The 25851-nt window shown below is 51.4% G+C and overlaps 1 protein-coding gene and 1 long non-coding RNA gene across 3 annotated transcripts in view; one reads left to right on the plus strand and one right to left on the minus strand.

Annotated features, from left to right (window-relative positions):
* Positions 1-25851, minus strand: part of LOC127489155 (uncharacterized) — a 477275-nt gene that overhangs the window by 263053 nt on the left and 188371 nt on the right. The window lies entirely within an intron of this gene.
* LOC138846854 (nuclear factor 1 C-type-like) lies at positions 8886-22932 on the plus strand. 2 transcript variants are annotated; one of them, XM_070063774.1, is made up of 4 exons: positions 8886-9506; positions 11605-11730; positions 11892-12076; positions 19106-22932. In XM_070063774.1, the coding sequence occupies exons 2-4, from the start codon at positions 11634-11636 to the stop codon at positions 19136-19138; spliced, it is 315 nt and encodes a 104-aa protein (XP_069919875.1). In that variant the 5' UTR covers positions 8886-9506; positions 11605-11633; the 3' UTR covers positions 19139-22932. The 2 variants fall into 2 exon arrangements, with proteins under 2 accessions (XP_069919875.1, XP_069919873.1); XM_070063772.1 differs by lacking the exon at positions 8886-9506 and having other exon boundaries at positions 10956-11730.

Genomic DNA, 25851 nt, shown 5'->3' on the forward strand with positions numbered 1-25851 from the left:
CCCACCGTGCGGAAGCCGAGCCGCGGGACCGAGCCGCTGGAACGTGAGGTGAGCCGAACCTCAATAGCCCGAGACACCGGCAGGCAAGCGGAGAGAGGAGACTAGAGGGAACGACCCCCGGGGGGGGGGAACTTCACCAGGCTAACTGGAAGAGAGAGAGGGAAAAAAAAAAAGGTGACTGGCATGGACACGGGTTTCTCTCTCTCTGCTCACCTCTCAAGGGCGAGCAAGACAAAGAGCAGGCGCCATCTTGGACATACGTCATAAGCAGAGCGACCTCAGGTCTGCACCGGCCCTGAGCCTAGCAGAAAAACCTGACTCTGGGCGGGGCGAATTAACAGGAGATTAGGACCTAGTAAATTTGTGGTGCTACTGAACTGAGACTGTGAAAAAAGAGACAGTGGGGGAGAGAACTCACGGAATTCATGTGAGCACTCTCCAGAGATGCTATAATTCCGTAACTTTAGCAACCCAGTGGGAGACTGAAGGAGAATTTGAGCCCACTCTGAGGGCTGAACAGAGTCCCTGTGTGGTCCTTGGGAAAGAGCTTCTGATCTCTGGCTCCTGTGGGTATATCATTTGCCTGCTAACTACCTCCAACTTCGTTCAGCTGTGCAGAATAACTTCCCTTTTGAATCAAAAAAAAAAGAAAGAGAGAGAGAGAGAGAGGTTTACCACACCTAACCTGGGAGTGTCACCTTTGGCACACCAAACAGAGCTCTCAGGCCACACCAATCTCAAGCCCTAAGGCTCCATCAAAAACAGACATTCCACTTAATCTAGAGTCATAGTATAACAAGAAAAAGCACCACAGTGAAGAAGCCAAATATCTCCAATATGCCAAATAACAAACGCAAAAACCAAGGTAATAAAAACAAGGAAGTCACCATGACGCCCTCAAATGAAAAAGACACCCCAATTCAAGATTATGAGGATGATGATATAGAAGAAATGCAAGAAGCAGATCTCAAAAAATTGATAAGAACATTAAGAAGTTCTCAAAAACAAATTCTTGAACTACAGAAATCCTTAATGGACAAGATAGAAAATCTCTCTCGTGAAAATGAAATATTAAGGAGGAATCAAAATGAAACGAAACAACTAGTACAACATGAAACTGGGATAGTGACTGAAGTGAAGAATTCAATAGATCAAATGAAAAACACAATAGAGAGCCTTACAAACAGAATGGGTGAAGCAGAAGAGAGAATATCGGACTTAGAAGACAGAGAAAAGGAAAGGATACAGTCAGACCAAAGAAAAGAAGAGGAAATTAGGAATCTAAAACATATTGTCGGGAATCTTCAGGATACTATTAAAAAACCCAACATTCGGGTTCTAGGAGTTCCTGAAGGCATGGAGAGGGAGAAAGGATTAGAAGGCCTTTTTAGTGAGATAATAGCAGAAAATTACCCAGGTTTGGAGAAGGACAGAGAAATCCTAGTACAGGAAGCCCACAGAACCCCTAATAAACACGACCAAAAGAGATCCTCACCAAGACACGTTGTAATTAAACTCTCCACAGTGAAACATAAAGAAAAGATCCTAAAATGTGCAAGAGAGAAACGTCAGATTACTCTCAGAGGATCTCCAATCAGACTCACAGCTGACTTCTCATCAGAAACTCTACAAGCTAGGAGGGAATGGCGAGATATAGCCCAGGTACTAAGAGAGAACAACTGCCAGCCCAGAATATTATATCCTGCAAAGCTATCATTTGTGAATGAAGGTGAAATAAAGACTTTTCATAGCAAACAGAAATTGAAAGAATTTGTTGCCACTCGTCCAGCCCTGCAAAAGATGCTTAAAGATGTGTTACACACAGAAACAAAGAAACACGGCCATCAATATGAAAGAAGGTAAAGGAAGGAAACCAAGGAAGGAAAGCTCACAGCAAAAGATCACAGGGAATTCACAGCATATATTAGAACTTATCTTTGGCAAATGGCAGGGCAAAGTTACCACTTATCATTAGTCACATTGAACGTTAATGGCCTGAACTGTCCAGTTAAAAGACACCGATTGGCTGATTGGGTTAAGGAACAAAACCCATCTATTTGCTGCTTACAAGAAACTCATCTTTCCAACAAAGATCCATACAGACTGAAAGTGAAAGGCTGGAAAAAGATATACCATGCCAACAGAAATGAAAAAAGAGCAGGCGTAGCCATCTTAATTTCAGACAACATAAACTTTACCACAAAAACCATTAAGAGAGACAAAGAGGGACACTATATAATGATTAAGGGATCAATTCAACAGGAAGATATAACAATTATCAATGTATATGCACCTAACTACAGGGCACCGGTTTATCTAAAAGATTTGTTAACGGACTTAAAGGGAGACTTAGACCCCAATACAATAGTACTGGGGGACTTCAATACTCCACTCTCAGAAATAGACAGATCATAGGACAGAAGATCAACAAGGATACAGTAGATTTAAACGACACTATAGCCCAAATGGATCTAACAGATATATACAGAACTTTCAATCCTACAGCTAAAGATTTTACATTCTTCTCAGCAGTACATGGAACCTTCTCTAGGATTGACCACATACTAGGCCATAAAGCAAGTCTCAGCAAATTCAAAAGAATTAGAATCATACCATGCAGCTTCTCAGACCATAAAGGAATGAAGTTGGAAATTAGCAACTCAGGAATCCCTAGAGCATATGCAAACACATGGAGATTGAACAACATGCTCCTGAATGAACAATGGGTCACAGAAGAAATCAAAAGAGAAATCAAAAACTTTCTGGAAGTAAATGAGGATAACAGCACAACATACCAAAACTTATGGGATGCAGCAAAAGCAGTGTTAAGAGGAAAGTTTATATCAATAGGTGCCTACATCAAGAAATTGGAAAGGCACCAAATAGATGAGCTTTCAATTCACCTCAAGGATCTAGAAAACCTACAGCAAACCAGACCCAAATCTAGTAGGAGAAGAGAAATAATTAAAATCAGAGAAGAAATCAACAGGATTGAATCAAGAAAAACATTACAAAAAATCAGCCAAACGAGGAGCTGGTTTTTTAAAAAAAATAAACAAAATTGACACCCCATTGGCCCAACTAACTAAAAAAAGGAGAGAAAAGACCCAATCAATAAAATCAGAGATGAAAAAGGAAACGTAACAACAGACACCACAGAAATAAAAAGAATCATCAGAAATTACAACAAGGACTTGTATGCCAGCAAACAGGGAAACCTATCAGAAATGGATAGATTCCTGGACACATGCAACCTACCTAAATTGAACCAGGAAGACATCGAAAACCTAAACAGACCCATAACTGAGACAGAAATTGAAACAGTAATAAAGGCCCTCCCAACAAAGAAAAGCCCAGGACCAGATGCATTCACTGCTGAATTCTACCAGACATTTAAAGAAGAACTAACTCCAATTCTTCTCAAACTATTCAGAACAATCGAAGAAGAGGGAATCCTCCCAAATTCTTTCTATGAAGCTAGCATCACCTTAATTCCTAAGCCAGAAAAAGATGCAGCACTGAAAGAGAATTACAGACCAATATCCCTGATGAACATAGATGCAAAAATCCTCAATAAAATTCTGGCCAATAGAATGCAACAACACATCAGAAAGATCATCCACCCAGACCAAGTGGGATTTATCCCTGGTATGCAGGGATGGTTTAATGTGCGCAAGACAATCAATGTGATACACCACATTAACAGACTGCAGAAGAAAAACCATATGATTATCTCAATAGATGCCGAGAAAGCATTTGATAAAATACAACACCCGTTCATGATGAAAACTCTAAGCAAACTGGGTTTGGAAGGAACATTCCTCAATACAATCAAAGCAATCTATGAAAAACCCACAGCCAACATCCTATTGAAGGGGGAAAAGTTGGAAGCATTTCCACTGAGATCTGGTACCAGACAGGGATGTCCACTCTCACCACTGCTATTCAATATAGTTCTGGAGGTTCTAGCCAGAGCTATTAGGCAAGAAAAAGAAATTAAAGGGATACAAATTGGGAAGGAAGAACTCAAACTATCCCTCTTTGCAGATGACATGATTCTTTATTTAGGGGACCCAAAGAACTCTACTAAGAGATTATTGGAACTCATAGAAGATTTTTGGCAAAGTAGCAGGGTATAAAATCAATGCACAAAAATCAACAGCCTTTCTATACACAGACAATGCCATTGCTGAGGAAGAACTTCTAAGATCAATCCCATTCACAATAGCTACAAAAACAATCAAATACCTTGGAATAAACTTAACCAAGGACGTTAAGGATCTCTACGATGAAAATTACAAAACCTTAAAGAAAGAAATAGAAGAGGATACCAAGAAATGGAAAAATCTTCCATGCTCATGGATTGGAAGAATCAATATCATCAAAATGTCCATTCTCCCAAAAGCAATTTATAAATTCAATGCAATACCAATCAAGATACCGACGACCTTCTTCTCAGATCTGGAAAAATTGGTGCTGAAATTTATATGAAGGCACAAGAGACCTCGAATAGCTAAAGCAATCTTGTACAACAAAAACAAAGCCGGAGGCATCACAATACCAGATTTCAGGACATACTAAAGGACAGTTGTAATCAAAACAGCATGGTACTGGTACAGAAACAGATGGATAGACCAATGGAACAGAATTGAAACACCAGAAATCAACCCAAACATCTACAGCCAACTTATATTTGATCAAGGATCTAAAACCAATTCCTGGAGCAAGGATAGTCTCTTCAATACATGGTGCTGGGAAAACTGGATTTCCACGTGCAGAAGCATGAAGCAAGACCGCTACCTTATGCCTTACACAAAAATCCACTCAACATGGATTAAAGACCTAAATCTATGACCTGACACCATCAAGTTACTAGAGAACATTGGAGAAACCCTTCAAGATATTGGCACAGGCAAAGAGTTTCTGGAAAAGACCCGGGAGGCACAGACAGTCAAAGCCAAAATCAACTATTGGGATTTCATCAAATTGAGAAGTTTCTGTACTGCAAAAGAAACAGTCAGGAGAGTGAAGAGGCAACCGACAGAATGGGAAAAAATATTTGCAAACTATGCAACAGATAAAGGGTTAATAACCAGAATCTACAAAGAAATCAAGAAACTCCACAAAAACAAAACCAACAACCCAATTAAGAGATGGGCCAAGGACCTCAATAGACATTTTTCAAAAGAGGAAATCCAAATGGCCAACAGGCACATGAAAAAATGTTCAAGGTCATTAGTAATCAGGGAAATGCAAATCAAAACCACAATGAGGTTTCACCTCACCCCGGTTAGAATGGCTCACATTCAGAAATCTACCAACAACACATGCTGGCGAGGATGTGGGGAAAAAGGGACACTAACCCACTGTTGGAGGGAATGCAAACTGGTCAAGCCACTATGGAAGTCAGTCTGGAGATTCCTCAGAAACCTGAAGATAACCCTACCATTCGACCAAGCCATCCCACTCCTTGGAATTTACCCAAAGGAAATTAAATTGGCAAACAAAAAAGCGGCCTGCACCCTAATGTTTATTGCAGCTCAATTCACAATAGCTAAGACCTGGAACCGACCTAAATGCCCATCAATGGTAGACTGGATAAAGAAATTATGGGATATGTACTCTTTAGAATACTATACCGCAGTAAGAAACAACGAAATCCAGTCATTTGCAACAAAATGGAGGAATCTGGAACACATCATGCTGAGTGAAATAAGCCAGTCCCAAAGGGACAAATACCATATGTTCTCCCTGATCGGTGACAACTGACTGAACACCAAAAAGGAAACCTCCTGAAGTGAAACGGACACTATGGGAAACGGTGACTTGATAAGCATAGCCCTGACTGTTAATGAACAACTTAATACATTATCCCTCTTAGTAGTTTTTTTGTCTGTTCTACTTAATATGATTGGTTTAATTCTGTAATTAATACACAGTTATTCTTAAGTGTTGAAAATTAACTGAAATGTGATCCCTGTTAAACATAAGAGTGGGAATAAGAGAGGGAAGAGATGTATAATTTGGCACATGCTCAAGCTGACTTGCCCCAAATGGTAGAGTTAAAAACATACCAGGGGATTCCAATTCAATCCCATCAAGGTGGCATGTACCAATGCCATCTCACTAGTCCAAGTGATCAATTTCAGTTCACAATTGATCATAATGAAAGGACTAAGAGTCAAAGGGAGCACATAAACAAGTCTAGTACCTGCTAACACTAACTGATGGAATAAATAAAGGGGAGAGTGATCCAACATGGGAAGTGAGATACTCAGCAGACTCATAGAATGGCAGATGTCCTAAATAGCACTCTGGCCTCAGAATCAGCCCTAAAGGCATTCGGATCTGGCTGAAGAGCCCATGAGAGTATTTCAGGCATGGAAAGCCAAGACACTCTGGCAAAAGATCGCTGCGAGTGAGAACCCAGTGGAAAGAACAGGTCTTCAAAGAAGGAGGTACCTTTCTCTGAAGGGAGGAGAGAACCTCCACTTTGACTATGAGCTTGTCTAAACAAGATAAGAATCGGAGAACTCAGAGGGCTTCCATAGCCTTGGAAACTCATGACCAGAGCATAGGAAGACTACTGATGCCATAGACAGGAGTGTCAATTTGTAAAGTCAACAACAGGAGTCACTGTGCACTTACTCCTCATGTAGGATCTCTGTCCTTAATGTGCTGTGTATTGACATTTAATGCTATAACGAGTACTCAAACAATATATTTCACTTTGTTTTTTTATGGGGGTGCAAACTGTTGAAATCTTTACCTAATGTATACTAAACTGATCCTCTGTAAAAAAAAAAAAAATTGTCAACTCTCAACTTGACTCTCATGGGATTAAACATGACAATAGGTCTGATCTGAAAAAAAAAAAGAAGAAAAGTTAATTCATATGCAACCATAAAAAGCAAGCCTTTGACATCTGGGTCTACACCAGTGTACTCAGTCAATAGTTTCCAATCTTACTGAAGCCCAGAGAGTTCTATTGGGAAGATATACTTAACTGTTTCTTCATCATTAGGTTTCTTTGTAGGCATACATGTTGGTTTTTCTGCCATGTCAGGCAGAAAGAACTGAAAATGAAGAAATAAAGTCTTTAAAAATGTACTTACAAAGGTTACATTCTTATTTTATATCACCACAGACCTGTTTTGAGTTGCAGCTGTCTTGCTACAGAGGCTTCTACACAATAAATAATATACATTCAAGATACGTGGTAATGCATGTAACCATAACACAAAAGCATCCTAGGAAAGGTAACTTCCTTTTTGAAATCAAGAGGACAAAGAGCACTCACTCTTCATTAAAGGACTCTACAGTCATGAGAAACTAGAGACTTTTAATCCATGCTAAACCAACCAAGAAGCCTGCATAATTGCTTATCTTTCCAGAACAGCTTACCAGGGGAGTCTGGGCATTAGAGTACAACAACTGAAGGAGAATTAGAAAGACAGAGCTTATAGAATATAAAGGAGTCCCTTGGACACTGAACTAACACAATGATAATTCTCACAAAGCACCTACTATGCATCCAGCATTGTGCCCAGAGCCTTGTGCTTTACCTCTTTTAGTGCTCCTAGGAGCCCTGAGGTGGACAGATTTTCATTGCCATCTGCCAGGAGGAAAAAAGACACAGAAAGCCAAAGGAACTTACTTGCCCAGAGGTCCAGCAGGTCTGAACTGGTCCCAAAGCTGGTGTTCTTCCTACTGGCCACACTTGTGGACCAAATCACCATTTCCTGTGTTTGCAACAGTTGCAAAAAAGGGGGGGTGGATACAAGGGAGTCCTGTGTGCTGATTTCCCAGCAGGACCGCCTGGGATGGCCCTGCTGCCCTACTTTTGAGAACAATAGCACAAAGATATGAAGACTAGGAGGCTTATTTTAAGAGGAAATATATATGGGTAACATAAAAAAGAAAAATTAACTAAACCAAAAAACGACTCTGTATGGTGGTCTTTTCCCTGGATCTACTCTGAAAATTGGCTACCCTTTAGAATATGTAAGTTCTCTCATTTTCCCGAACATTAGATGGGTTCTCTTCTATAGATAATATTCTGTTCTATGGCATGGTTTACTCTAGCATAGACTACACAAAGACACTATATTTGCTGATGTTGGGCATCACAGTAACTTCTAGTCATTGAATTACAACTGGTAATAAACATTTAAATTACTGGGAAAAGGTTGCTGCCTAACTTCTTATTCACTAAGAATGTAAGTTACTACAAATTCAAAAGTATCTGTTTCTGTATATTTTGGCACATCTGTCCAAGTCTAGTTTGAAAACCAGACATTGGTTGGTGTGTATTTCAAAACCCAATTATAAATGAATTGCAGGAGACCAGCATTGTGGCATAGCAGGAAAAGCCGCCACCTGCAATGCCAGCATCCCAGCCCCTGCCTATGTGATCATCTGGGGAGTGGAGCAGCAGACAGAATATCTCTATCTCTCCCTCTCTCTTGGTAACTCGGACCTTTTGGCTTTGCAGTTAAGAGGAGCTGGTTGAGGAGCCAGCACTGTGCCAGAGTAGGTAAAGCTGTGACCTGTGGCACCAGCATCCCACATGGGTGCTGGTTCAACTCCCAGCTGCTCCACTTCCAATCCAACTCTCTGCTATGGCCTGGGAAAACGGTAGAAGATGGCCTGAGTTCTTGGGCCACTGTACCCATATAGGAGACTCTGAAGAAGCTCCTGGCTCCTGGCATCAGATCTGCCCAGCTCCAGCCATTACAGCCACTTGGGGAGTGAACCAGCGGATGGAAGACCTTTCTCTTTGTCACTCCCTTTCTCTGTAACTCTACGTCTCAAGTAAAAAAAAAAAAAAAAAGAAAAAGAAAAAAAAAAAAGACTAGAGCAAAAGTTCTCAAAATATGGTCCCTGAGCCCCTGAGAATCCCTGAGACTTTTTGACAGGGCTCAGGAGGTAAAAATGCTCTTTTTTTTTTTTAACAATACCAAGGTGTAATTTGCCTTTCCCACTGTGATAACATTTACAGTGATGGTTCAAAAGCAATGGTGGATAAAGACACCTGCTGATCTTCAGCTCAGCAGTGCCACAAAATTGTAGTATTGCTCATAATGCTATTTCCCGCACACATTCACAATAACAACAGAAAAAAATGTAGAACAAGCCCTCATAAAGCACTTATGTTGTACATAGACATGTTGGTTGTCTTGAGAACTGCAAGGTGTCTGGTGCATAACAAATCTTCCCAGGCAGATGACTCAATTAATTCACATGCTTTTATTGGGGTTCCACTCCCGGGCGAAGTTCCATGGCCCCAACAGAGCAACAGAGCGGGGGCCCAGAAAGTCTCACGTCAGAGATTGGGAGTGCTCCTTTTATAGATTTGGGGCATGGGGGTTAAAGGTTGAGGTGGGTCTGATCCTCATTGGTTGACCTTTAGGCACCTGCGGGGACCTTGACAAGGACTTTTCTTCTCCAGAAGTGTAGGCCTTCCCTCCTTGTGGCTCCCAAAGCTACCAAGAACAACAGATTCTGTGAGTGGCAAGAGATAGGTATTTCTTTTTTATGAAACATTGTCAATTGTAAGAAAAACTGATGAACACTGGTATTTGGGTTTGGATATCTCAAGACAATTTCTGGGAAATAAATGAAGTGTGTTATAAAACATCAAGAAAAATAACCAAGGGGTTGACTTTTGGCCCAGTGGTTAAGATGCCAGTTAAGATACCCATATGCTGTGTCAGAGTACCTGAGTTCTATACCCAGTTCTGGCTCCTGACTCCAGCTTCCTGCTAGTGAGGACCCTGAAAGACAGCGGAGGTGACTGAAATGATTAGCTTCCTGCTATCCACATGAGGGACTCAGATCTGAATTCCTGGCTTGTGGCTTTGGACCAGTCTAGCTTCAGCCTGCTCTCTCTTTCTTTCTCTCTCTCTCCAAATCTCTCTGACCCTTTGACCCTCAGATAAATTTTTAAAATGTAATAAAATAACTGAAAATATATTCTGTAACTGATTAAATTTGAGCTTTAAAGCTAAAGTTTGAGTTTTTGGAGAATTTTTATCCATCTTTTTTTTTTTAATTTATTTGACTGGTAGAGTTAAAGACAGTGAGAGACAGAGAGAAAGGTCTTCCCTCTGTTGGTTCACTCCCCAAATGGCTGCTACAGTCAGCACTGCACGGATCTGAAGCCAGGAGCCAGGTGCTTCCTCCTGGTCTCCCATGCCAGTGCAGGGTCCAAGCACTCCACTGCCCTCCTGGGCCACAGTAGAGAGCTGGACTGGAAGAGGAACAACGGGGACTAGAACCTGGTGCCCATATGGGATGCGGGCACCGCGGATGGAGGATTAAACAAGTGAGCCAAGGAGCCAGCCCCTATCCATCATTATAATCTTGACAGCTTCCCAATACTTAAAAACTTGTCCAAAGATATTGGTGATTATGACAAATATACACCTTTTTTTAAGGTTTATTTATCTATTTAATGAGATAAGCGTAGAGGGAGGGAGGGAGAGAGAGAGGGGTCCTCTACCCGCTGGGTCACTCCCCAGGTGGCCACCATGGCCAGGGCGGGGCCAGGCTGCACCCAAGAGCCAGGAGCTCCATCAGGGTCTCCCACGAGGGCACAGGGCCCAGGCGAGCAGAGCCAGGACACAGGCGAAGCCCTCCCTGAGAGGAGAATTCTAGCCGGCGTCCTGGTCACTGGGGAAGGGGGAACTGGGAATAAAGGCGCAGGAAGCTCGAGGGAGAAACGCACGAGGGAGGGGGCCTTGGTCCCGGCCCCCTGGCCATCCCACCCAGGCCTCCAGGACCCTAGCCTCGCCCCCCCAGCAGTTCCAGGAATGTTTAGAGGAGCCAATTCCTGCCACTCCCATTGGTCAACTCAGGACCACAGGATCGCTCCCGCCCCCGCCTCCCCTCCCACCCTGTCCCCGCCCCACCCTCCTCGCCCCCCCCTTCCACCCAGCTCCCCCAGCCCCGGTCCGGCCCCGTGGGTTCCTGGCGTTGCTTCCACTCGGGGGAACTCTGCTGGGAGATCCTGTGAGCGAGCGTCCGCACACATACATGCACGCACACGGGTACACACACACGCACAGGTGCACATGCATACATGGGTGAACACACACGGATGCACACGGGTGCACACAGGTACACGCACGCACACACGGGTGCACACGCGCAGTCTGCAGGGCCAGCCCAGCTTCCTCTCCCCTAGGGGTCCCCCCCCCCAGGGAACCCCAGACCCTAGGGCGGTGGCACCAGGTGGGCCATGGGATCCCCGGGAGTGGCTCAGCCCTTAGTCTCGCTGGTCTGGGCCCTGGGGACGTCCCAGTGACGCCCCTCCCAGCGGAGGGCGGTGTGGGGGGCGGCGTGCAGCCTGGGGAGGGGGAGGCAGCCAAGGACAGAAGGGACCATGCAGGGCAGCTTGGGGCACAGACCCTGGGGCCCCACAGGGCGGGCCCGGGGCGGCTTCTTGCTGGGGTCGCCTCGCCCTCGGGGAGACCCGCGTGGGGAGGAGCTCCCAGCTGAGGCCGGCGGCTGGGGAGTGAGCAGCAGATGCGCCGAGGGTGCGTTCACGCGGGCGGGGGCCTGGGGCTCCTCGCGGCTCAGCGGCGTCCCCGCCCCGCGCAGGCATCTCGTCGCCCGTGAATAAGACGGGGATGGACAAGTCGCCATTCAACAGCCCCTCGCCGCAGGACTCGCTGCGCCTGTGCAGCTTCACGCAGCAAAACTGGCCCGTGATCGCGGTGCACAGCGGTGAGCGCGGGGCTGGGCGGGGGCCAGGGGCAGAGCGCGCACACACAGGCGGGGGCCGGGGCCAGGGGTTTGGGGCAGAGCGCACACACAGGCGCGGGGCGGGACCGGGGCCAGGGCCGAGCGCTGGGCCCAAGCCCCGCGCTCACCGCCCCGCCGCATAGGCATCATCCGGAGTCCGAACCCGTCCTCCGCCCTGCACTTCCCCACCACGTCCATCCTGCAGCAGATGGCGTCCACCTACTTCCCGCACACGGCCATCCGCTACCCGCCGCATCTCAACCCTCAGGACCCGCTCAAAGATCTCATGTCGCTGGCCTGCGACCCGGCCAGCCGGCAGCCTGGATCGGTGAGTGCGGGGTGGCCGACGGGCGGCGGAGGGGGCGTAGCGCCGCGGGCAGGGGTCGGGGCGGCGGAGGGGCGCGGTGCCTAGGGCAGGGGTCCGCGGACAGGGTTCCGCGGGCAGCCACAGATTCCACCTCCTTGGCTCCTGCCAGGCCCCCGCAGCGATGCGCGTCCTGCCCTTGGGGTTTCGCGTTTGGGAGCTTCGCATTTGGGAGTGGCGGGCGAGGTGGCACCTTGTGAACAGACAGGGAGGCGGGGTGCAGGGGTCCCAGCCCCCTGGACCTCCAGCCAGTCTCGGGCCTGCCCAACCCCCATAGCCCTGCCGGCGTCTTGGTCCCTCCAAGGCCGCCCCCCACCCCCGCTCAGCTGGGGCACGCAGTGCTCCTCCCTTCCCCGCAGGCTCTGGCCCTAGTCCAGCAGAAGGGGCAGCGCGCATGTCCACTCCTCCCTACTCCTCCCCCAGCACGTACTGGGCGCCTTCCCCGTCTCCCCCCCACCTGCTAGGGGGAGCCGCCTCCCAGGAAGCCGGTGGGAATCGGGGCTCCCCTGCGGGACCCGCGGTTTGCCCTCCAGAGAGCCCAGGGCCATGTGGTCAGGGCCAGAGGGCCCGAGGGGGGGACAGCACCGGGGGCGCAGGGGTCTCAGGCCCCAGGCGTCGGCGGGCAGCGGGAACAAGGATCCGGACTTCACAGCGCTGGGGGCTCAGGGGGACGGAGCCCTGGGCCGGCCTGCGCCATTCTGGGTGTTTTTAGGATACATTTATAATTTATCTGAAAGGCAGAGTGGGGGGTGGAAAGAGAGGCGAGAGAGAGAGAGAGAGAGAGAGAGAGAGAGAGGTAGAGGTGTTTCGTCCACTGGGTCACTCCCGGAATGGCTGGGGCAGGGCCAGGCCAGAGCCAGGAGCTCCATCCATGGCTCCCACAAAGGTGCAGGGGCCTGGGCACCTGGGCCTTCAGCCGGGGATCCGGATGGGAAGTGGAGCGGCGGGGACTCGAACCGGCGCTCCATGGGTGCTGGCATTGTGCACAGCCTGCCATGGGCCACATCTCGCCTTGCGAGGGTCCTGCCTGGCCCTGGAAGCCCCCAACCCCCCTTCTATACTTTTCCAGCTGGGAACCCGGATCACAGCTTGGTGGCCTCTGCCTGCCCTGCCCCACCCCCTCTCAGACCCAGGCCAGGAACCAGCTTCCCTTGAACTGCCAGGAAGCCGGCCCCAGATTCAAATCCTGCCTCAGCTGGCGTGAAGGCCCTGGCTTTCCCTGCCCACTCACCTGTGAGGTGGGGGAGGGCAACTGTGTCCTGTGAAGACTCCCCTGGGGGTGAACGGGGCCGTGCCCAGGGCCTGGCATGCAGTAGGCATTTAATAGATGTGGACAGCACATAGATCCCCTCCCTGGAAGCCTATGACCACAAACCCGGGCTCCCACCCCCAGGCCTGGCCAGGCCCCTGTTCCCCTCCCCCTCTGTAGCCCCTGACCAAGTGCCCTGGGCATGATTAGAGTGAGGGAGTGAGGCCTGCAGACCTGCGGCCGCCCTGCCTTGCTCCACGCAGCAGTTTGGAAGTTACCAAATGCCATCGGTGACAGGCGGCCCCAGGACCGCAGGGCGCAGGGTGCCACGGGAGTGTGTGCAGAGGGCTGTCTGTGTGACCCCAGGCAGTGGACACCCTCTCTGGACCTGGCCGGCCCCTCACTAACAGGCTCTTGGTCTCTCTCCTCCCTGCAGCCTACTCTGCACCCAACACGTTCCCTGTAAAGCCTTCCTTTGTGGGATTAGGACCAAGGGATCCTGTGGGCAGCTTTCAGGCACAGGTAGGGGCCGAGAGGCTGGCCGGAGGGGGGCAGGGAGCCAGGCAGAGGGGCCAGCCTGGGGGGCACAGGGAGAGGAGAGGCAAGCCCGCCCGCCCCCACCGCTGGCCACAGCCCGGGCTCCGGGGGCCTCGAGCGAGCCCGGGCTGGCTTCTCCTGGGCTCCCCCTCCTGCCTCCTGCCCAACATCTGTCCAGATGGGGAGAGGCCCAGAGAGGCCGGGGACCTGCCCAGGGTCACACAGCCGTCAGCTGGAACTTGCCTCACCCCCACCCTGTGCCCCAGACCCAAGGCCTGGGGGGAGACCCTGCTCCGGGGAGGGGCTCAGAGCAGGGAGGTGAGTGACCCCAGGGCCCACGTGTCCCCCAACCTGCCCACCTTCGGGGATCCTGGGCCTGAGACAGTAGGAGGGGGCCCCAGAGCCCCTGCCCCTGGCCATGTTGTTGGGGAAGGGGTCTCAGATGCACAGAGAAGCCAGCCCAGAAGCTCCAGGTCATGTGGGGGAGGTCCCCGAGGCCGTGGCTGGACCCTGCTGCACCCCTCTGGGCCCAGACCCCCTCCAGTAGGGGCTTTGAGCTCCTAATTGATTCAGAAACCAAAGCTAATAGGGCTCAGGCCTGGCCCTAACTCTTCCTCCACCACATGCCTGAGAGCAGAGGGAAACCAAGCCAAGCAAGGCCCCTGCAAGGATGGAGTGGGGGGCCGGGGTACAGGGAGGGGAGGGGGGTCCACAGTGGGTCAGGGCACTGCAACAGATTGTGACTGTTGGGAGGGGGGTGTGAGGGCAGGTGCTGCCTGCTCCCTGCAGCTGGGGAGGGGGCAGGAAGCCAGAGCCCAGCTCTGGGCCGCCTCAGGGCGGATTCCGGCTCTGTCCCCATTGGTGGTGTGCCACTCAGCCCCCTGCCCGCCCCCAAGCCTCCTTCCTCTGCAGCCCCTCCCCCAATCAATACCCATTGATCTCCACCCCCACCCTCAGCATGTGCCTAGCCCTCTGAGCTGGGCTCACCTGGGCACCCCAGCCCCCAGCTGCCCGCTGGCCCCGGGAGCACCCAAGGCAGGCCAGGGTCACATACCAGAAGCCACGTGGGCAGCCGCGGCCAGGCCACAGGAGGCAGAGGCTGTCCACTGGAGAGGGTCACACCCAGAGTCTGTCTGGTTGCCAACGGAAACCAGACATGAGGTAATGGCCAAGATTAACTTGAACATGGCTGGAGGTGGGCAGCTGCGAGCTCAGGTGCCACTTCCTTGGGATGGCCCAGTGGCTGCTGCATTGCTGGTTCCCGGGGACACCAGTGATAAGTGACTGGGTGGGTGACAGCCGAAGCCCTCTGGCAGACCTGGGGTCTAGGGAGAGGGACCTGAAATGCCCCCAGCCGGCCCTGGAGTCAGGAGACAGGCCCGAGCAAACACCTGCAAGCCCTGGGGTCTAGGGAGGTGGGCCCCAGCCACCTGCCCCTGCCCCAGCCCTGGAGAGAGGGAGACAGGCCCAAGCTGCCCCTGGCCAGGCCTGGGGTCTAGGGAGTCAGGCCCGAACCACCCCCTCACCCCCAGCCCTGGAGAAGAAGGAGACAGGCCCAAACTCCATGGCCGGCCCTGGGGTCTAGGGAGACAGGCCCGAGCTGCTGTCGGACAGCCCTGGGGTCAAGAGACAGGCCTATGGCACCATGGCTCAATGGGCTGATCTTCTGCCTGCGGTGCCTGCACCCCGGGTTCTAGTCCCGGTCGGGGTGCTGGATTCTGTCCCGGTTGCTCCTCTTCCAGTCCAGCTCCCTGCTGTGGCCCGGGAGTGCAGTGGAGGATGGCCCAAGTCCTTGGGCCCTGCACCTGCAAGGGAGACCAGGAGAAACACCTGGCTCCTGGCTACGGATCAGCATGGTGTGCCGGCAGCAGTGTGCTGGCCACAGTGGCCACTGGGAGGTGAACCAACAGAAAAAGGAAGACCTTTCTCTCTGTCTTTCACTGTCCACTCTGCCTGTCAAAAAAATAAAAAAAAAAGAGAGAGAGAGAGAGAGAGAGAGAGACAGGCCTAAGACCCCACTGGCCAACCCTGGAGTCTAGGGAGATGGGCCCGGACTGCCCCCAGCCGGCCCTGGAGTCGAGACATGGGCCCAGGTTGCCCCCAGCCAGCCCTGGGATCTAGAGTGATGGGCCCAAGCTGCCCCCAAGCAGCCCTGGGATCTAGAGAGTCGGGCTCGGACCGCCCGCACCCCAGCCCTGGAGAAGAGGGAGACAGGCCCAAGCTGCCCCCAGCTAGCCTGGGAGTCCAACACTGGCCTGAGTTGCCACCTGGCCGGCCCTGGAGTGTAGGGAGAAGGCCTGGGCTGCCCCCGGCTGTCCTAGAGTCAGGAGAAGGGCCCGAGCCACCCCTGGCCAGCCCTGGGATCTAGAGAGATGAGCCCGGGCCGTCCCCCCCCCCCCCAGCCCTGGAGAAGAGGGAGACAGGCCCAATCTGCCCCTGGCCAGCTCTTGGGTCTAGGAAGACAGGCCTGAGCTGCACCTGGCCAGCCCTATGGTTGAGACTTGGGCCTGAGCTGCCTCTGGCCAGCCCTGGGGTCTAGGGATACAGGCCTGAGCTGCCCCCAGACAGCCTTGGAGACAGGAAACAGGCCCGAGCTGCCCCTGGCCGGCCCTGGGGTTTAGGGAGACAGGCCTGAGCTGCCCCCAGACAGCCCTGGAGGCGAGACATGGGCCTGAGCTGCCCCCAGCCAGCCCTGCAGACAAGACACAGCCCCTAACTGCCCCCCGGCTGGCCCTGGGGTCTAGGGAGATGGGACTGAGCTGCCCCTAGCCAGCCCTGGGGTCTAGGGACATGGGACCGGGCCACCCCCACCCCTGGCCCTGGAGAAGAGGGAGACAGGACCGAGCAGCCTCTGGCCGGCCATGGGGTCTAGGGAGATGGGCCTGAGCTGCCCCCAGCCAGCCTTGTGATCCAGGGAGACGGGCCCGGGCTGCCCCCACCCCCCGGCCCTGGAGAAGAGGGAGACTGGCCTGAGCTACCCCTGGCTGGCCCTGGGGTCTAGGGAGACAGGCCTGAGCTGCCCCTGGCCAGCCCTGGGGTCAAGACATGGGCCCAAGCTGCCCCCAGGCAGCCCTGGAGAAGAGGGAGACAGGCCTGAGCTGCCCCAAGCCAGCCCTGGGGTCGAGACACAGGCCCGAGGTCCACCCGGCTGGCCCTGGGGTCTAGAGAGACTGGCCTGAGCTGCCCTCCAGCCAGCCCTGGAGTCGAGACATGGGCCAGAGCTGCTGCCTCACCGGCTCTGGAATTAAGACACGGGCCGGAGCTGCCCCTGGCTGGCCCTGGGCTTTAGGAAAATGGGCCCAAGCTGCCCCCAGCCAGCCCTGGGGTCTAGGGAGACAGGTCTGGGCTGCCCCCCCAGCCCTGGAGAAGAGGGAGACAGGCCCAAGCTGCCCCTGGCCGGCCCTGGAGTTGAGACACGGGCCTGAGCTGCCCCCTGCCAGCCCTGCGGTCTAGGGAGATGGCCCAGGCTGTCCCCCACCCCAGCCCTGGAGAAGAGGGAGACAGTCCCAAGCTACCCCCTGCTGGCCCTGGGGTCTAGGGAGACTGGCCCAAGCTACCCCTGGCCAGACCTGGGGATGAGACATGAGCCTGAGCTGCCCCTGGCCAGCCCCTGGGATCGAAGGAGACAAGCCTGAGCCACACCCCTGGCCAACCCTAGGGTCTAGGGAGACGGGCCTGAGCTGCCCCCAGCCAGCCCTGGGGTCAAGACACAGGTCCGAGCTACCCCTGGCCTGCCCTGGAGTCAGGATACGGACCCGTGCCACTCCCGGCCATCCCTGGGTTCAAGACACAGGTCTGAGTTGCCCCTGGGGTCTAGGGAGACGGGCCCAAGCTGCCCCTGGCCAGCCCTGGGGTCTAGGGAGATGGGTCAGGGCCGCCCACCCCCTGGCCCTGGAGAAGAGGGTGACAGGCCCAAGCTGCCCCTGGCTGGCCTTGGGGTCTAGGGAGACTGGCCTGAGCTGCCCCCGGCCAGCCCTGGGGTCTAGGGAGATGGGCCCCAGCTGCCCACCCCCCAGCCCTGGAGAAGAGGGCGAAAGGCCCAAGCTGCCTCTGGCTGGCCCTGGGGTCTAGGGAGACTGGTCCGAGCTGCCTCGGACAGCCCTGGGGTCTAGGGAGAGGGGCCCGGGCCACACCCTCCCCCGGCCCTGGAGAAGAGGAGAAAGGCCAATGCTGCCCCCGGCTGGCCCTGGGGTCGAGGGAAATGGGCCCAGGCTGCCCCCCACACTGCTAGCCCTGGGGTCGTGACAGACATGAGTTGCCCCCGGCCAGCCCTGGGGTCTAGGGAGATGAGCACGAGCTGCCCCTGGCCAGCTTTGCGGTCTAGGGAGCCGGGTCTGGGCAAACCCCCTGGCCCTGGAGAAGAGGGAGACAGGCCCAACCTGCCCCTAGCAGGTGCTGGGCTCTAGGGAGACTGGCCCAAGCAGTCCCCAACCAGCCCTGGAGTCGAGACCCGGGCTCAAGCTGCCCCTGGCCGTCCCTGGGGTCTAGGAATATGGGCCTGAACTGCCCCCAGCCAGCCCTTGGGTCTATAGAGTCGGGCCTGAGCCACCCCCCCCCCGCCCTGGAGTAGAGGGAGACAGCCCCAAGCTGCCTGGCTGGCCCTGGGGTCAGGAGAAAGGCCTAAGCCCCCCACAGGCCAGCCCAGGGGTCTAGGGAGATGGGCCCGGGCCAACCCCCGCAGGGGTTGGAGAAGAGGGAGACAAGCCCAGGCTCCCTGGCCAGCTCTGGGGTCTAGGGAGTCGGGCCCGAGCTGCCCCCGGCCAGCCCTGGGGTCAGGAGACAAACCTAAGCCCCCCAGCGTGCAGCCCTGGAGTGTAGGGATTTTGGACCGAGCTGCCCCTGGCCGGTCCTGGGGTCTAGGGAGACAGGCCTGGGCTGCTTCCCTGCCCCAGCCCTGGAGAAGAGGGAGACAGGCCCGAGCTTCCCCTGGCCAGCCCTGGGGTCAGGAGACAGGCCTACGTCCCCCACTTGCCAGCCCATGAGTCTAGGGAGACAGGCCTGAGCTGCCTCTGGCCAGCCCTGGAGTCGAGACAGGGTCCCAAGCTGCCTCTGGCTCAGCCCTGGGGTCTAGGGAGAGGGGTGTGAGCTTCTCCCAGGTCTCCTGTGCCCCTGCTGGGCAGCCCCAGGCTCATCAGCTCCTCTGTAATACCAGGCTAAGGGTCAGCCCTCCTCAGGGCTTGTTACTAACTATTGTGAACTGTAAACAGGATATATTCAATGAAAACCACATCTCATTATGAGCTACAACAAGTATTGATAACTGAAATGTAAGAGATCCTCTTAATACCAGCGAAAAGCTCAACTCATGTTGCTTTCTGAAGTACAGCAGTGAGACTGAGAGTCAGCTTCTCAGAGACAAAAAAAACCATGGAGCAACAGACTGAAGGTGAAGAAAGCACTAGAGAAACCTAGAAGTGTACAAGCAAGAGTAAACTTTACAAAGGAAGGCAAAACAGCAGTGAACTTCAAAAATTTTGTGTAGAACTGGTAATAAAAATAGTTATTTTGCTGTAGCTTTGGAATTCATGTACCTTTTTCAAAATATGCGTTTTCCATCAATTTTTGAAGACCTCTCTTGTACATAGGTTTATATACCAAATAAAGTGCAGTGGGGCAAGGTGTTGGGTCTCCCAGTTAAACAGGCCAGTAAAGATGCCCACATTCCACACCAGAGTACGTGGATTCAATACCCACCCACAGCTTTTGATTCTTGCTTCCTAGTAATGCAGACCCTGTGAGGCACAGGTTATGGTTCAAGTAATTGAGTTCCTGCAACACATATGGGGACTTGGACTAGGCTTTCAGATCCCGGCTTCGGCTTGGCACAACCCCAATCACTGTAGTCATTTAAAGTGCTTACCAGATTGGGAGCTCTCTCTCTTTCTCTCTCTCTCTATCTCTATTGGATGATCTGCCATCTATCTATATATCTATCTACATATCTATCTATCTATCAAATCTATATCTGTTTCATTGTCTTGCTTACTCTCAGACAATAAATGAATCTTAAAAAAATACATTGGCAAGAAATTTGTATGAAAATGATTCTTAAAAGAGTTTTGCTTTTGGCAGAAGAAGAACAATCTAAGATAAAAGCAAAGCAATATAAACAGGAATGATAAACAACAGAAGGATTAAATGTAGGGGTAAATCTAAGTTATTGACTTTAGAAAGCAATCACATGGATACCTTACTTGTTCAAAATGTGTATAATTTAAATTCTGATAATGGAAAAAAGATGAAAGTGAAACAATTACAGTAAATATGATTCTAGTGTTGTGAAAAGTAAATTTGAAATACTGATAATAAGTCAGCAGTAAATCTGACAATTGCTAGGGTAACCACAAAAATAATTAAGGAATACATAACCAACAAACCAATGGAGAGGAAATTAAGTAACAAACTATATAGATTCAAAATGAGGGAGAAGAAGGAAACTACTAAAACAGGAAACAAAGTAAGATGCTAAATTCAGGTAAAACATATCACAAAATTTTAAATGTAAATTAACTAAGTGACCCAGCTAGAAATCAAAATTTTCTTATTTAATGGAAAAACAGTTAATTATTTGCTATTTAGGATACAACCCTTAAATGTTTAAGAGTAAAAATGTTGAAAATATACCTACACATTTTGAATAGAAGACTCTCCTGAGATCTGACAAGACAGACTTTCATGCAGGAACTATTACTAGATATATTCAGAGAGATTTCATAATGATATAGTTATCAATTCAGTGCGAAGATATAGAATTCTAAATTCTTATGTAGGTTAATATGGGAAGAGTTTTAGCACTTGTCCTTTTTTTTCTTAAAATTTTAAGCTTTTTATTTAGTGAGAGAAAGAACTTATCTTCAGAAACAGTAAAGATTCAGGTGAAAACAACAAAGAAAATTAAGAACATGCTCATAATTCATATTCATATGAATTGAACATGAGTTTTGCTGCACACAGAATCTTTCATCAAATAAACTTTATTAGGGTGAGCGTAGTGGCACAGTAGGTTAAGTCAACACTTACAGTGCCCATGTCCCATATCAAATGCTTAGTTTGGGTCCCTGCTACTCTTCTTTTCCAGCTTTTATGAATGTGCCCAGGAGACACAGAAAATGGTCCAAGTCTTTGGGTTCCTGCCACCCTTGTGGAGTGAGTTCCTGGATCCTGACTTTGGCCTAGCCTAGTCCCAGCTGTTGCAGGTATTTGGAGTGTGAACCAGCAGTTGGAAAATCTCTGTCTCCCTTTTTCTCTCAATGTTGCTTTTGATCTGCAATACAAAGAAATAAATTCAATTTTAAAAAGATACACTTGATCAGCAGCCACTTCCCCTCCCAGGTGTAGGTTAGGCTTGACTAACTTGTGTTGACTAAGGAGAGCCATGTGAGGAAGAAGTTGAAAGGGATAGGTTTTGTGTTACCATGTTCCCTTTTCCTTGTGCTATCATGGGACAGGATTCTACTATTCTTGCTTGGCACGCCTGGGTAACAAAGATAAGTATGACTTCTGTGAGCAGAGTCCCCTGCCACAAATGATGGACCTGTACAGTGAGTAAACCAGCAATCTGTTACTATAAAACCCTGCGAGTCACAGTGTTAACCTAGCCTTCCCACCTTGACCTCGTCAACTCTCCCTCCATCCCCTACCCCATGGCCACTGTCCAGCTTATGTTTTATTCACATTCACATTCACATTTTATTCAGATTCATGATAGGAGGAGGAAACCATATTAGATGATTTATATTTTCAAGATTTATTTATTTATTTAAAAGTCAGAGTTACAGAGAGGCAGAAGCAGAGGCAGCGGCAGAGAAAGAGAAAGAGAAAGAGAAAGAGAAAGAGAAAGAGAAAGAGAAAGAGAAAGAGAAAGAGAAAGAGAAAGAGAAAGAGAAAGAGAGGTCTTCCATCTTCTGGTTCACTCACCAGATGAACACAATAGCTGGAGCTGTGCTGATCCAAAGCCAGAAACCAGGAGCTTCTTCTGGGTCTCCCATGGGAGTTCAGGAGCCCAAGGACTTGGGCCATCTTCTACTTCTTTCCCAGGCCATAGCAGAGAGGTGGATCAGAAGTGGAACACCCAGGACTCAAACCAGCACCCGTATGGGATGCCAGTACTGCAGGTGATGTGTTTACCTGCTACATCACAGTGCTGGCCACAAGATTATATACTTTTATGAATGCTATAAGCAACTAGCACTGAAAGAAATTATAAAAAGGAGATTTAATAGGTAACACTTGTATAGAAACTACTTAGTGAATCTGTTTCCAAATAATTCAGGAGCATATTGTTATGATCTGTTTTCATAGGTTAATATTAAATAGAAATTTATTTTTATAGCACTCTGGCCTCAGAATCAGCCCTAAAGCCATTTGGATCTGGCTGAAAAGCCCATGAGAGTATTTCAGGCATGGAAAGCCAAGACACTCTGGCAAAAAGATCTCTGTGAGTGAGATCCCAGTGGAAAGAACAATTCTTCAAAGAAGGAGGTACCTTTCTCTGAAGGGAGGAGAGAACCTCCACTTTGACTATGACCTTGTCTAAACAAGATAAGAGTCGGAGAACTCAGAGGGCTTCCATAGCCTTGGAAACTCATGATTGGAGCATAGGGAGATTACTGATGCCATAGACAGGAGTGTCAATTTGTAAAGTCAACAACAGGAGTCACTGTGCACTTACTCCTCATGTAGGATCTCTGTCCTTAATGTGCTGTACATTGAGATTTAATGCTATAATGAGTACTCAAACAGTATATTTCACTTTGTGTTTCTATGGGGGTGCAAACTGTTGAAATCTTTACTTAATGTATACTAAACTGATCTTCTGTAAAAAAAAAAAATAAGAAAAAAAGAAATTATCAATTCCCAACTTGACTCTCACTGGGATTAAACATGACAATAGGTCTGATCTGATTTCATCATCATTAAAAAAAATCATCTATTATTTTTCACTTTATGTTTCAGTGTGGGAGCAAACTGTTGAAATCCTTACTTAATGTATACTAAGCTGATCTTCTGTATAGTAAGATAATCGAAAATGAATCTTGATGTGAATGGAAGGGGAGAGGGAGTGGGAAAGGGGAGGGTAGTGGGTGGGAGGGACGGTATGGGGGGGAAGCCATTGTAATCCATAAGTCGTACTTTGGAAATTTATATTCATTAAATAAAAGTAAAAAAAAAGAAATTTATTTTTAGCTACATCCATCAGGAATGTCATATGTGCATACATCTGTATGTTCTCTGAATGGTTGAGAGCGAAATAAAATAATTGCTTGCATCTGAATCGATAGATTTGGTGAATAGTGATAAGTTTTAAGAGGGATATAATTTTTTCTAGTTGAAAATTGCTCTTCTCACACCTGGTAGGAAGACAGGATGTGAATGGCTGGCAGTGAGGCAAGATTGTTGCAGATTCTCTATCTTAGGAGAGTAGTGGGCTGGAGGGCTGGGGGGAAGAGGGTAGAGCTCATTAACGAGGTAGAGTGGGAGGAAATTAAAATCAGCTGTGGGTCAGAACAGCTTTAAGAAGCAGGAGAATTGTGGCAGTGACTGCATGGAGTTCCTGATGAACAGATTGCAGAGTGAAGCAGTGCAGCCTGAACAGGCTGTATTTGCATGGGCGTTCATTGAGGCCTTCAGTATGGGGAGTCAGAGCAGGTAAAATGAAAAAGGGCAAGGAGGGGAGCAAGGCCCAGGACTTGGAGGGCGAGGAGGGGAGCGGGCTTCGGACATGGAGGTCATGAGTAGAGCAGGGCCCAGGCCCTGGAGACTGAGGAGGGGAGCAGAGTCTGTCCCTGGATTGCAAGGAGGGGAGTGGGGCCCAGGCCCTGGAGGGCCAGAGGGGAGCAGGGCCAGTCCCTGGATTGCAAGGAGGGGAGTGGGCCCAGGCTCTAGAGGGCCAGAGGGGAGCAGGGCCAGTCCCTGGAGGGCAAGGAGGGGAGTGTGCCCAGGCTCTAGAGGGCCAGAGGGGAGCAGGGCCAGTCCCTGGAGGGCAAGGAGGGGAGTGGGCCCAGGCTCTAGAGGGCCAGAGGGGAGCGGGGTTTTGCCCGGAGAATGAGGAGCAGAGCTGAGTCTGGCTCTGGAGGGGGAGGATGGGAGCTGGGCCCAGTGCCTGGAGGGCAAGGAGGGCAGTGGGGTCTGGCCCTGGAAGGTGATGAAGGGAGCTGGACCCAGACCCTGAAGGGTGAGGAGGGGAGCGGGGCCAGGCCCTGAAGGGCGAGTAGTGCAGCAGAGCTTGGCAAGGGGGCGAGGAGCGGAGCAGGGCCCAGGCCCTGGAGAGTTAGGAGGGGAGCAGGGTGTGATCCTGGAGGGCTGCAAGGGGAGCAGGGCCCACTCCCAGGAGGGTGATGGGGGAGCAGGGACCAGGCCCTTGAGGGCCAGGAGGGGATTGGGGTTTCTCCCAGAAGGGAGAGAAGTGGGGCAGGGCCCAGGCCCTGCAGGGCGAGGATGGAGTGGCGCCTGGTATAGCCCTGGAAGGTGGCTAGGGGAGCAGGGCACAGGCCCTGGAGTGTGAGGTGGGGAGTGGCACCCATCCCTGGAGAGCGAGGAGGGGAGCAGGGTCTGGCACTGGAGGGTGGCAAGGGGAGCGGGGCCCAGTCCCTGGAAGGCTAGAAGAGGAGCAGAGTTTGGCCCTGGAGGGTGAGGAGGGGAGCAGGGTCCAGTCCCTGGAGGGCGATGAAGGGAGTGGGGCCCATTTCCTGGAGGGTGAGAAGGGGAGCAGGGTATGGCCCTGGAGGGTGAGGAGGGGAGCAGGGTGTGGGGAGCAACTGAGACTAGGCTAAGTTACTGGAATTAAGACTTATTCTATGCATCTGCTCTCCCACAATATGGCGCTGGGGAGGAGTAAACTTCTAAGCAGCTGCCTCTCACCAACTTGACAAACTGCAGGAGCTGATCCTGCTCCTGATTGGAGGAGAGCAGCGTGCTCGGCGTGTGGGTAGCAGAGCATGGATTGGTGGAGAGGACTATAAAGGAGGAGAGAGATGGCAAGGTGGTGTGGGTTGGTTGGAGAGTGCGTTGGAGAGTTCGCGGGGAAGTTCGTTGCTTCATTCTTTCTCATTTCTCTCTACTCATTCTTGCTTTGGGAGTTCGCTGTTTGCTTATTCTTACTTTACTATAGAAAAGACTTGTAAAAAAAGGGGAACAACAAGCGTCCGGTCCGGTGCGGCAGCAGGGTATGGCCCTGGAGGGTGAGGAGGGAACAGGGCCCAGGCCCTGGAGGGTGAGGAGGAGATCCCGGCTGGGCTCTGAAGGGCAAGGAGGGGAGCAGGACCCAGTGCCTGGAGGGCGAGCAAAGGACCATTGCACAGGCCCTGGAGGGCTAGAAAGGAAGCGGGGCCCACTCCCTGGAGGGCAAAGAGGGGAGCAGGGCCCAGCCCTGGAGGGCAGTGAGGGGAGCACAGCACAGGCCCTGGAGAGTGAGGAGGGGAGTGGGGCCCAGGCTCTGGATAGCGAGGAAAGGAGCGGGTCCAGCCCTGGAGGATGATGACATGAGCGGGGCCCATTCCCTGGATGGCAAGAAGGGGAGCAGGGCCAAGCCCCTTGAGAGCGAGCAGAGGAGCAAGGCCCAGGCCCTGGAGTGTGAGGAGGGGAGCGGGTTCCAGACCTGGAGGGCTGTGAGGGGAGCATCCTCCAGCCCTGGAAGGCAGCAAGCTGAGCTGGGCCGGGCCCTGGAGGGCGAGGAGGCCTGCACCGTAGGAGAGCATTTTCTGGCCCTGGAAGGCAAGGAGGGGAGCGGGGCCCAGTCCCTGGAGGGCAAGCAGAGGAGCAGGCCAAGGCCCTTTAGGGCAAGGAGGGGAGCTGGGTTTGGCCCTGGAAGGAGCTGAGGGGAGCAGGGCCCAGGCCCTGGTGAGTGAGGAGGGGAGCTATCAGGCCCAAATAACAAGATGGAGGCCCAGTCTAAAATAGGTGAACCATGATCCAGGCTCAGATCTCTCACCTCCAGGGCCGGGCCTAGCTCACC

This window comes from Oryctolagus cuniculus, chromosome 19, assembly GCF_964237555.1.
Source record: "Oryctolagus cuniculus chromosome 19, mOryCun1.1, whole genome shotgun sequence".
Lineage (NCBI taxonomy): Eukaryota > Metazoa > Chordata > Mammalia > Lagomorpha > Leporidae > Oryctolagus > Oryctolagus cuniculus.